A 13008-nucleotide genomic window follows, 5' to 3' on the forward strand; every position below is an offset into this window, starting at 1 on the left:
AGGATTTATGCCTGCCGTTTTGCTATTTGTTTTCTATGTCTTTTTTCTGTTTCTCTATTATTTCACTACGCCATCTTTTGTCTTAAACAGATATTTTCTAGTGTATCATTTTAATTCTTCTGTCATTGTTTTCTATATGTTTCTAGTTATTTTCTGAATAGTTGCCCTGGGTATTACAATTAAACATCTTAACTTATAACAATCTAGCTTGGATTAAAACCAACTTAATTACAATATTATCCAAAAGCTGTGTTCCTATGTAGCTCTATCCCCACCTCCTTTGTGCTGTTACTGTCATACAAATTACATCTTTATACATTGTATGCCCACCAACACAGACTTACAATTGTTTTATGAAGTTGTCTTTACATCAGAAGGGGAAAAAGAGAATTACCAAAAATACATTTATACTGTCTATTATATTTACCTATGTAGTTACCTTTACCAGTGCTCTTTATTTCTTCTTGAGATACTAGTGTCCTTCTTAGTGTCCTTTCATATCAGCCTGAAGGACTCATTTTAATATTTCTCATAGGCAGGTCTACTAGCAATAAATTCTCTCAGTTTTCATTTACCTCAGAATGTGTTAATTTCTCCTTCATTTTTAAAAAACTGTTTTGCTGAATATAGAATTCTTGATTGACAGTCTTTCTTTCAGCACTTTCAATATGTCATTCCACTGCCTTCTGACCTCCATGGTTTCTGAAATTGGATGTTAATTCTATTGAGGATTTCTTGTATGTAATGACTTGATTCACTCTTGCTGCTTTCAAGAGTCTATACAAAATTACTCTTGTCTTTGACTTTTAATAGTTTGTGATATGTCTAGGCGAAGATCTCTTTGAGTTTATCCTACTGGAAGTTTGTTGAACTACTTGGATGTGTCTATTACTGATTTTCATCAAATTTGGGAAGTTTTCAAATATTCCTGCCTCTTTCTCTCTCCTTCCCTTCTGGAATGTCCATTATGCATATGGTGGTACACTTGATGGGTCCCACAGGTCTCTGAGGCTATGTTCATTTTTCATCTTTCTGTTTTCTTTCTGTTCCTCAGATTGGATAATCTCGATTGACTTGCCTTTAGGTTTTCTGATTCTTTCTTCTGAGTGCTCCAAGCTGCTGTTGAGCTCCTCTAGCAAATTTTTCATTTCCATTTTTATACCTTTCAACTTCAGGATTTCTATTTGTTTCTTTTTTATAATTTCCTGTTTATTGATAATCTCTATTTAGTGAGATTGTTCTCATATTTCTCATACTCTCCTTTAGTTTTTAAACATGGTTTTCTTTTGTTCCCTGATGATATTTTAAGGTGATTTTAAATCTTTTTTTAATAAGTCTGGCCTTCCTCAGGGACAGTTCCTATTGATTGCTTTATTTCCCTTGTCTCATACGTTCTTGTTTCTTTGCATGTCTCATAATTGTTTGTTAAAAAACTGGATGTCTTAAATAATGTGACAACTCTGGAAATCAGATTCTTCCCTCTCCCAGGGTTTGTCGTTGCTGGCTTGTTTGTTTAATGGCTTTTCTGGACTAGTTCTGGAAAGTCTTTATTCTTTTGTCATTTGTAGCCACTGAAATCTCTGTTCAGTCAGCTTAAAGTTTAGCTAATTATTGGACAGAGATTTCCTTAAATGTCTGGGATCAGTAAGCTTCTCAGTCTTTGCCAAGGAGAGCTGTCTGTGTGTTGGGGCATCTTCAACACTCACCTAGGCAGTTTTCAACTCCACCTAGCCTTTAATTTCTGCTTGCATAGAGATTCAAACTCAGCCAGAGGTGAGAGCTTAGGGCATTCTCAGGTCTTTCTTGAGCATACACACTATCCTGGGCGTGTGCAAGCCCTACACATGCATGAGGTGTTCTAGATTCACAGCAATATGCCCAAGCCTTTTAAAGCTCCCTTTGGACATCTCATTCCCCAGTTTTTCCTTTTAAGCTTTCTGATTAGCTTCTTGTTTTCCTCAACTGTTATCCACCGCCTCCGGCACATTTTTTTCCAGTGTTCTCATTGCCTTAATGGAGGAGAGAATTTGAGGTCCTCACTTCACCATTTCTACTGACATCTTCAAGACATTTAAGTTTTGATGCAGTGATGAGGTTAGAGAAATCTGTAGACCATCAGTATACAATAGTAACATAATATGAACCACACATGTAAGTTTAAATTTATATTAACTACATTTTAAAAAGTAAAAAGAAAAAGAAGCAGGTGAAATTTATTTTTATTTTATTTTTTATTGAAGTATAGTTGATTTACAATGTTGTGTTAGTTTCAGATATACAGCACAGTGATTCTGTTATATATATAGCTATATATATATATTATTGTTCAGTTTTATATATATATATATATATATATATATATATATATATATATATATATATGTTCTTTTTCAGATTCTTTTCCCTTATAGGTTATTACAAAATATTGAGTATAGTTCTCTGTGCTATATAGTAGGTCCTTATTGGTTATCTATTTTATATATAGTAATGTATATATGTTAATCCAAACTAACCATCCCTCCCCCCACTTCCCCCTTGGTAACCATAAGTCTTTTTTGTAAGTCTGTGAGTCTATTTCTGTTTTGTATATAAGTTCCTTTGCATTATTTTTTCTTTAGATTCCACATATGAGCAATATCATATATTTGTCTTCCTCTGACTGACTTACCTCATCTAGTATGATAATCTCAAGGTCCATCCATGTTGCTGCAAATGGCATTATTTCATTCTTTCTTATGGCTGAGTAATATTCCATTGTATAAATATACTACATCTTCTTTGTCTATTCATCTGTTGATGGACACTTAGGTTGCTTCCACGTCTTGTTTATTGTAAATAGTGCTGCAATGAACATTGGGGTGCATGTATCTTTTTGAATTATGTTTTTCCCCGTATATATGCCTAGGATTGGGATTGAAGGATCATATGGTAGCTCTATTTTTAGTTTTTTCAGGAACCTCCATACTATTCTCCATAGTGGCTGCACCAATTTACATTCCCACCAACAGTGTAGGAGGGCTCCCTTTTCTTGACACCCTCTCCAGCATTTATTATTTGTAGACTTTTTGATGATGGCCATTCTGACTGGTGTGAGGTGATATCTCATTGTAGTTTTCATTTGCATTTCTCTTATAATTAGTGATGTTGAGCATCTTTTATGTGCCTTTTGGCTATCTGTATTAATCAGGTGAAATTAATTTTAATAATATATTTTATTTAGCCTAATATATATGAATACATATATTATTATTTTAATATTTAATCAATATAAAGTATCACTGAGATCTTTTACACATTCTTTTTTCGTACTAAACCTTCAAAACCTACTTCGAGCACATCTCAGTTCAGATTAGCCACATTTTAAGTGCCAAGAGCCACATGGATACTATATCGGAAAGCACAGTTTTAGAGCAGGAGTCCTGACCCAGGCATCCATAGACAAGATTGACGGGGATATGAACTTGGATGGAAAAAATAATTTATCTTTATTTTCACTAACCTCCAATGAACTTTAGCATTTACTTCAATTATAAATATAAGCAAAGAACAACAGCCGTATTAGTAGTACCTGAGATTTTTGTCATTGTCACATGATTGGGTTCCCCCAGAAAGCTGACTCTGAGATGGAGAGTTGGATGTAAGAAGTTTACTGGGGTGTGTCCTTGGGGTCAATACTTGTAAAGACGTAAAGGCAGCAGAATTAGGCAGAAGTTGGGCTGTGATGCAGTCACAATAAAGGCCTCAGGTGAGCCTACGGTGAGTTCTGGAGCTAGAATGGCCCTATAGAGTTGTCCTGAGTTGTCATCCCACATAGTCACTCATCAATACTTTAACTTATAATTGGTATTGGATCTGCTGCTCCTATATGCATAGCAGGTTTTTTTTTTTAATACTGTGATAACTGCATTTCAATATAATTGGTTTTCATTGCAATCTTATTTATTTTATTCATTTACAAACATTCTGGAAGGAAGTCCACAGGCCTACCAAACTGCCAAAAGGGATCCATGGCAAAAAAAGTTAAGAACCCTGCTATGAGGAACGTGTAGATGTCCTGGGAAGACCAGGCCTGCGTGGGGCACTCTAGACAGCATTGCACAATGGACATTTATTTGTCTCATGATCCTCTATCTTTATCAAAAAATCTGACAATCTTCCCTACCCCCAAATGCCCCTGCTCTCAAAAAGCTATATTATTTGATGTTTTGTCATGGCTTCTCCTTAAAGGATCTTCGATCATCCAGCGAAGAAAGCCACATTGTGAAGATTGAAAAACCCAATGAAAAGGGTAGAAGAAGAGAAAGTGGGGCAGCCCCTCAGGGCTCTTTGGGCCAAGGGGGCATCAGCCTCTTTCAAGCTGTGAGCTACCTCACAGGCGAGATGAAGGAATGCAGGAGCTGGCTGAAAGGTAGGCCAATGCCCAGGGCAGAAGCAGCCAGGCCAGGCCAGGGAGCCAGCCCTCCCTCTGGCTTGGACTGAGGAAGCTGCTCCCGCACTCACCCATGGCAGGGCCCCCACATTTGAGGTGCTCCAGCTCAGGGCTGGCTCTGGGTGGCCGTAATGTATCCTACTACCTGAATTCCCATGGTTTCAGAATTCAGTGCATTCCACTGATTTTAGTTCTTTGCAAATTCTTCACTCCTACATGGAATAGATATAGGACAACCACATTAGCAACGTAGAAGCCATTTTCAAACAAACTGAATGGTCATTCCTTCACTTATTCCACAGCCATTTTTTATGTGCCAAGAAGAAAATATTGGCCTCACCCTCCCCAATGTTCCAGATTCTTCCCTTTTAACATCATTCTTCTCCTAGTTTCCCTAAACTAAATGTTGCAACAAATATCCCTACCATACCCTCCCCCACCTGCCCCCCACTTGTATATGTTGTCCTGGAAACCAAACCAGAGAATGAGACAGAATGCATGTCAATACTCAATGTCAATACATAACTCAACGCTGATTTCACAGCTGAGCTAAAATCATTTCTTTCCCAGCCTTTTTTTCTCCAGACTATATTCTTTGCTGCTCAGATACCAGCCCTCAACTGAGTCATACAGCTCTACACAAAAAGAGTTTCCTTCCCTCCCCACCTCTTCCTTTGGACCAATAAATTTCCCTTGGAATGTTCCTGGGGCTTCCTTACCAACCAAGCCGATGGCTGGAATAGCGTTAAATTGGTCTCAGCATGGTGCCTCAGTCTGTATGGCAAAACTGACACCACTGTGGACTGATTGTCAGGCCACGCAGAGATTCGGGCTGGGCGCCAGGCTGAATGAGGGCAAGTGTCCTGGCTAGTGCATCCCTGTCTGCCTTGGTTGCCTCGCCAGCCAGTGGTCCAGCAGGGAAGCACAGGCTGAACCCTGCTGATGACTCTGCCTGTCTCTTTCAGATAAGCCCCTGGCCTTCCAGTTCACAGACTGGGTTCTGAGAGGGGCCGCTCAGGTGATGTTCGTCAACAACCCTCTCAGCGGACTCATCATCTTCATAGGGCTCCTGATCCAGAATCCCTGGTGGACAATTGCTGGGGGTCTGGGGACAGTGGTGTCAACTTTAACTGCCCTTGTCTTGAGCCAGGACAGGTGAGTTCCTCTCTCTGAGGGTCTTGGGTTCTTGGGATAGACAGGTGGAGAAGTGTTTACTTGAGTGACCTTATCCTAGTATCAGCCAACCACAGTCTCCTGAGTATCGGCTTTAAACATGTCACTGGAGTTCTTTACACAGTTAAACTTCTTCTAAGTTCACAGCAAGTGACAGTACCAGGCTCCATCTGACTGTAGAGACTTCTGGAAACACTCCCTCGAAGGCAGGTGCAGAGGAACACTTAAGCTGCTCTTCCTTCATGGAGCCTACAATCTAGTTGAGGGAGATAAGACTAACAGACAAGAAATGTCTCAGAATAATACAAGACAGTGTATACTGGAAAGCTCAGAGAAGGCAGACCTCATTAAGTGTTGGGAAGCTTAGAGAGGGCAGCCTTGAGCTAGTAACATTGATGTGGGAGAGAGGAAGGCGAGAGGAGAAGGCAGTGAGGGGGTGGGGAGGTGGCATGGAGAAGGGAACAACAGGAGCTGAGAGGGGGCAGGTTGGGAGGAGGGCAGCTCTGCACCAGTGGCCACAAAGCCCAGTAATAACAACAAGTGCATTTTAGAGAATGGGACCATTTCCTCAGACTTTGCCGTATGTTATTCCAATGGTTCCCAAACTTTCCTGACGGCCAGAAACACCTGGAGTGATTGTTAAGAAATGTAGTTTCTCAGCACCGCCCCGGTCCCCCTCCCTCCCAGAGATATTCCCATTCAGTGGATCTGGAGGTGGGCGGTGTTTTAAACAAGATTCTCCTGGGTACTTCTGATGATCAGAGAGGTCTGGGAATGCCCATAGTCTCAGTTTTTTTAAAATTTGGCGGTCACCAATTCATTTGTAGATCATGAATTTTTAAAAACAGGATTTTTTTAAATTAAAATAATAGAATAAAATAAAACAGATTAGAGTAATCCATATGTAGTAAAGGTAAATATTATTTTGTGAAATTTTTGTTTCAATCATGTTGGGTGTGGGGGGTGGTGAGAGAGAGAGAGAAAGAGAGAGAGAGAGAAAAACTGGGCCATACTATAAAATATGAACACATTCCTTCCTTACCATGGGGTACTGTCAAAAATATTGAAAAGCACTGTCGTGCCTTGTTACCTGTGATTCTTCCCGCCACTTCACAAGGCAGACAGTGAAGGTAAGAGGGTCCACGTTTTGCAAGTGAGAGAAAGAAGGCCAGGAGGAGTAAGGCGCTCACGGAAGGAGCCACAGCCAGTGGATGGCAGGGTTCTGGCTGGGACACGTGGCCTGTGTCTTCTAGGCTGGAGGTCAGTGCTCTCTCTGGCACGTGGACAGAGTGGACAGCAGAGCCGGGGGCCCCTGGTGACCCCAGAGCCTGGGGAGTGCTCCGAGTTGCTTGTGTTATAACCAACGCTGCACTCCTCCAGCCCCCCTGACATTCCAGCTCCACCAAGGCACAGGCGTGGGTCAACTTGTCTCCCATGAGAAGTGTCAGTGCCCCTCTAAGGTGGCCTTGGGGGACTACGCCAATTCTAGCTGGGGGGCCATACGAGATCAGATGAATAAGAGGCTGAATTCTTTGGGGTGTAGGTCTATTAGGTGACAGAAGAAATGGGCTCCAGCCAGGATTTGTGTCTCTGTTTCAAGCAGTGGGTTCCCTATTCCTTGCTGCCACTCACCTACAGCCTCACGGACAGCTGGCATAGAAATAGCCTCCGACAGGATCAGCTCTTGTCCTACTGTTCCATCACTGTTCGCCAAAACTCCCCTGAGGTGAACTCCATCCAGCCCACCTACAGGTCACCTTCAAGAAGCCTGTGTCCCTTCCTGTTCTGACAGTCTAATTCGCCAACTTCCCTCCTGACCATAATCCACTGGAAAACTTGCCAAGCCATTCAAAGAGTTGCTCCATGGAATCTTTTTTTGCTCCCAGTTTTATGAAGGAAACACACACATTCCCTGCCTAACCTTCCCAAATATCCTGATTAAGAATCTAAGACAAGTGCGCATTAGCTAAAAACCCAATCCCTCAGCTTGGTTTCCAAAGCCTTCTCTGACGGGCCTCACCCAACCTACCACGTAGCATCACACTCTTCCCAACTGAGCACTTTTGCTTCGGCCTAACTAATCCTACCCTTCCTGCAAATCCCTCCTCCTCCAGGGAGCCACCCCTGACTACCCCAGTGCTCTCTGAACCCTCCTTTCTCTCTGAAAAACCACAGAACTTACCCCCATACTATCTTGGATCATTCTCTGCTTTCTGAGTCTTCTCTCCCTGGCTATGTTCAGAACAGGAAGTCCATCTCAGATGTTCCATATTCTATCATGGTGCCTGGAAAAGATTCCAGCCTCATTGCTGGTAGGTCAGTGCCATGTTCTACATCATAGGCTCAAAGCTCTAGGCACCCTACATGACATGTGTGCATGCACATCCTTCTGAGGAGCCCCAATTTCACCACTGTCCCCAGTGAACCACTGATGCAGCTGCATATCCTAGTCATAACCTCTACCAACCCCCTCCACCATCCCTACTCGCCTACCCCCAGAGGCCCTACCTCTTCTCCTTGTCCACCACTCCTGCTTCCCCCCACCCCCACTCCCCAGCCCTTACTTCTACTACCCCACCCCCACTAGCCCAAGACAGCCCTTTACCACTGCAGCCTCAAGCTCAGCAACATGATGCTGCAGTGTCCTTCTGGAACATGGTCCTAATGAAGGTCTTTTGGGCATTGAGGTTGAACCTAATTTTATATTTTTGATGGTCAGGGCAGGGATGGGGATGTGAGGCAATGGGTCTCCTTTTGACAATCAAGCCAGAAGCCACCAGCGTTTTGATAGAGAAGGGTTCTGGGAGGGGACTCCCTACGGGGAGGGGCAGCTATGGAGGCAGCCCGTAGATGTCTCCCTAATTTTATCTCCCCTGGATTCCTTCATTTTATTCCTGCTATTCCTATACACCCAGCCACTGGGGCTGAGGTTCTCCCCCAATATGGGTCATCAGTCTCTGCTCAGTTTGCCTGAAGCCACTGGTATTAAAACTAAAAATGTACTAAATTCTAACATGGAACAGAAATGAGAAAATATAGAGAAAATGCAAACACACTTAAAAATAATGATTCTTTCCCAAGCACGGGTTTCTCAGGTAGTTATTCTAGTCCTGAGGAGGTTCTGAACTCCAGTGGTCTTCCCTGCCGCCCCGTTCTTTCTCAGCCCCCTGCCTGCCCCCAGCTATCCCATATCTTCCTGGCCTTGGAGCAGCTAAAGACCCAGCTGTCCCATGTCCCATACAAGTGTCCCCACACAAGTGCCCCATGTTCAGCTTTTCTTGTTGGAAACTGTCTAGAGATGCTCTCCCACCCTCTCCCCTGCTCCCACTCCCCTAATCTAGCTGAGCTGATCTCCTGGTCACTCCAGAGCTGAAGGTTCCCCTATTCCACACCTAAGCTGTGGCCTCTGCCAGCCAGGAGCCTCCTCTGGCTAGAGCTCCCTTCCTCCACAATAGGGCACCATGCTTCCAGGTGCCTCCGCCTACAAAACAGTCAGTATCTGTGGTAGGATTTAACACACACTCACATCCATTCATCAACTGCTTGCCTAGAATGCTCCGCTCCGTGCACCAGACACTGTTGACTGTTGTTGACACTGACATCAGATAAGCTTTGACCTCAGGCAACTTTCAGTGGAGGGCAGGGCAGACCACAGCACACAAAGCTTATTCTCTGCAGGGGCCTTGCAATGTGATTTGTCCAGGCCCGTCCCTCACCCCATTCCCCTCTCCCCTTACCCAGCAGAGCAATGGGAAAGGTCAAAGGCAGTGTTTATTTGGATCAGGAAGAGAAGTTTAGGTGCATACAGGCATCTCTGATGAAGCAGAGGGAGACTCAAGCTTGGATTCTATGGTGCCTCTGGGCCCTCCTGCTGTGCCGCGGGGAAGGGCATGGGCATCACAGCGGACTCGGCTTGTGCACTCTGGGGCCAACTTCAGAGACAGGGAAAGCGGCCAGATTCAGACAATTACAGTGTCACACAATGCAGTCAGAACACACTCTCTCCTCCTCCCTGCCTCCCTCCTTCCTCCTCCTGTCCTGTCTCTTTCACACATACACACACACACACACACACACCTTCCCCGTGACGCACCTCAGGTTTCTCTTAGATTTCCCTCTATATCAAGCAGTCTAAACTCCCCTGAGAAGCAAAGGGGAGCTTAGACACAGACAAAGTGCATTATTTAATTCTAGATCAGCAAGGGTAATCAAGGGGTGTGTGTGTGTGTGTGTGTGTGTGTGTGTGTGTGTGTGTGTGTATGTGATTTAGAAATGTGCCAGCAGCTGTGTGACTACCCTATATTCATTGACTAAGCTGACTTTTTTCTGTGAGCACCAGGAGGAACAGACCCAGTAAGTGCCAACAAATTCACACTGTACCTCTGTTTTCAACCCCAGGTCTGCCATCGCCTCGGGTCTCCATGGGTACAATGGGATGCTGGTGGGAATGCTGATAGCTGTGTTCTCCGAGAAGTTAGACTATTACTGGTGGCTTCTGCTTCCTGTGACCTTCACAGCCATGTCCTGGTGAGGCACCTCCTTCTTTCCGCTCTCAGACCTACAGGGCCCCAAGGTGCTGTGTCTGACACTGTTGTGGGGCCCAGTGTCTTCATAGTCAACCTGGTTTGTCTTTGTCTCGCAAGAGTCCATGAGTTGAGTTGCAACACAAGAGGATCATTTTGAGTTTGGAATAACACGGACCTTTCAAAGAGCAAACACTACATTTTTTTTACTGTGCTGATAACCTCCTCTGAATGATAGGCTTAGTAATAAAGGCTAACATTTATTGAGTATTTTCTACATGCCAGGCACAGTGCTAGGCAAGGGAGGACTATTACTGTCCCCAATTTACAGAAGGGAAGGCTAAGGCATGCAGAGGCTATGCAACCTGCCCCAGATGATGAACCGAGAGTCTGCACTATTCAACTCCAGCCTACATGGGAATCGTCTATCCCATGGCCTAACCAAGACCCAAAAGCTGAAACTCACTTGTGATAGAATCAGAGAGCTTTCTTGAAACAAAATGTCTATATTTAAAGCATAGAATCTTTGAACAAGAAGCATCAGTTGAGGTCTTGCTGTGCATTTGCCTCATTTTTCAGAAGGAATAAAAAAGTCAAGATGAAGGGTGTTAGGAACAAATAGGCCTTTTACACATGTAATGCTCAGTTCACTTGAACCTACAGTGAGTCTATAGCGTCAAAGGGTCTGGTCGCACCCTCTGTAACATGGTGGCAGGAAGCCTGAGGGGAGCCCATGTCCCCCCAACCCCTGAACTCTACCACTCTCTGACATGCCGACTGATTTTTAATATCTTTCTTTGGTTTCAAAGTCTGGAGTTACTAAAACCAGTTAGTTTAATTTAGTTTAAGTGCTGTTCCATTACTTTTTAGGAGTGTTTGCAAATAAATTACTACATTAAGCATTCTGGGCAATTTCCTTTTCTTCTTAGGATTTCTTCGTTAATCTATCAGGACAAAATGCTAACACAGTCATTTCTGTGGGGATTTCCTTAATGTCCCCCACACACCACGCCTGAGGAAGAGGAGAACGTGTCTTCATTTGCATACATTTGGTTTATAACTACATAGATTAAGCCCCTCAGACACAGTGCACTGGGTGGCAGTGTATCTACTGTGCCCCCATCCCCACCCTCACTTCCCAACTTAAAGTGAAAAAAAAAGAAAAGAAACACTGGGCCCCTACGCTGGCTGAGCTCTGTGCTACTACCCAGGCACTTCACAAATCCACTCATGCAATCCTGGAAATCCAGTCCACAGCGTAGGTACTAAGTAGTGCTGGAGTTATCCAACAAACAAACATTTGCTGAGGGCCTTCTATGTGCAGAGACTATTCTAGATGTCAGGGAGAGCTGTGAGCAAGAGAAAGTCTCTGTCCTCTGGGAGCTGACATTCTTCCTGGCAAAGATAGAAATAAACTCATCAATTGTTCAGTAAAAAGATCATTTCAAGATGTGATAAGTGCTTTGAGGAAAGCAAAATGGGGCAAACGGGACAAAGAATGATCCCAGACTTGGGTGGTCAGGGAAGGCCACTTTGAAGAGGAGATATTTGAACTGTCACCTAAATAAGAAAGTACCTGTCATCTGAAGATCTGGGTGAAGTATATTGCAGGCAGAACCAGTGGCATATGCAGACACCAACTGGAGAAGTATGATGTGTTCAAGAAACAAGACCAGAGGGGCTGAAGCTCAGTGAATGAAGGAGGGGTGGCAGGAGGTGAGGGCAGAAGTAGATGATGGCCAAGGCCCATACACCTTGTGGATCTAGTAAGCCTTTCTTTTAATTGAAGTATAGTTGCTGTACAACGTTATATAAGTTATAGGTGTACAATATAGTGATTCACAATTTTTAAAGGTTATACTCCATTTTTAGTTATTATAAGATTGGTTATATTCCCTGTGTTGTACAATATATCCTTGTAGCTTATTTTGTACCTAATAGTTTGTACCTCTCCAGCAAGCCTTTTGATTTTTTTTTAAATTTTTATTTATTTATTTATTTATTTATGGCTGTGTTGGGTCTTCGTTTCTGTGCAAGGGCTTTCTCTAGTTGCGGCAAGTGGGGGCCACTCTTCATCGCAGTGCGCGGGCCTCTCATTATTGCGGCCTCTCTTGTTGCGGAGCACAGGCTCCAGACGCGCAGGCTCAGTAACTGTGGCTCACGGGCCTAGTTGCTCCACAGCATGTGGGATCTTCCCAGACTAGGGCTCGAACCCGTGTCCCCTGCATTGGCAGGCAGATTCTCAACCACTGCGCCACCAGGGAAGCCCAGCCTTTTGATTTTTACAACTGTGATGAGAAGCAGTTAAAGGGTTTTAAGCAGAGGAGTGATAGGATGTGGTTTAAATTTAAACAAATCACTCTGCTGGCAGTGTGGAGAATGGATTTTAGCTGGACCAGGAGTGGATGCTAGAAGCATAGTTAGGAGTCTGCTGCAATAACCCACAGAGGACAGGAGTGCTTTGACCAGGGCGATGTCCATGAAGGTGAAGAGAAGTGGTTGGGCTTGGGGTATATTTTAAGGAAGGTAGAGGCAACAGGACTTTCTGAGAGGCTGTGGAGTTTGGAGGTGGGGATGAAGGAAGACTCGGTGCACTCCTATAATTTGCCTGAGCACATGGGTTGATGGAGGAGACAGAAAGAAAAACCAGTTGATGGTGGGGGACAGGACACAAATCAAGAGTTCTGTTTGGACATATTAAACTTCAGCCTTCTGAGTAGACATGCTGAGAAAGAAATTGGATGTGCAAATCTGGACCTTAGTGATCTGGTCAAGATTAGGAAGGCAGAAGCATGTAGAAGATATTTCATCCTTGAAACTAAAGGTTATCATCCAGGAAGAGAGGATTCAAAAAGAGAAGATCCAAGACAGAGCTGTAGGATC

General features: G+C 43.7%; 1 protein-coding gene across 5 annotated transcripts in view; it reads left to right on the top strand.

Annotated features, from left to right (window-relative positions):
* Window positions 1–13008, top strand: part of SLC14A2 (solute carrier family 14 member 2) — a 450747-nt gene that overhangs the window by 398354 nt on the left and 39385 nt on the right. For all 5 annotated transcript variants that reach the window (XM_059894582.1, XM_059894579.1, XM_059894578.1 and 2 more), the window contains 3 exons: window positions 4228–4408; window positions 5395–5584; window positions 10001–10129. In XM_059894582.1, the coding sequence (XP_059750565.1) occupies window positions 4228–4408; window positions 5395–5584; window positions 10001–10129 (500 nt within the window). The remainder of the gene's footprint in view (window positions 1–4227; window positions 4409–5394; window positions 5585–10000; window positions 10130–13008) is intronic.

This window comes from Balaenoptera ricei, chromosome 14 (genome assembly GCF_028023285.1).
Source record: "Balaenoptera ricei isolate mBalRic1 chromosome 14, mBalRic1.hap2, whole genome shotgun sequence".
Classification (NCBI taxonomy): Eukaryota; Metazoa; Chordata; class Mammalia; order Artiodactyla; family Balaenopteridae; genus Balaenoptera; species Balaenoptera ricei.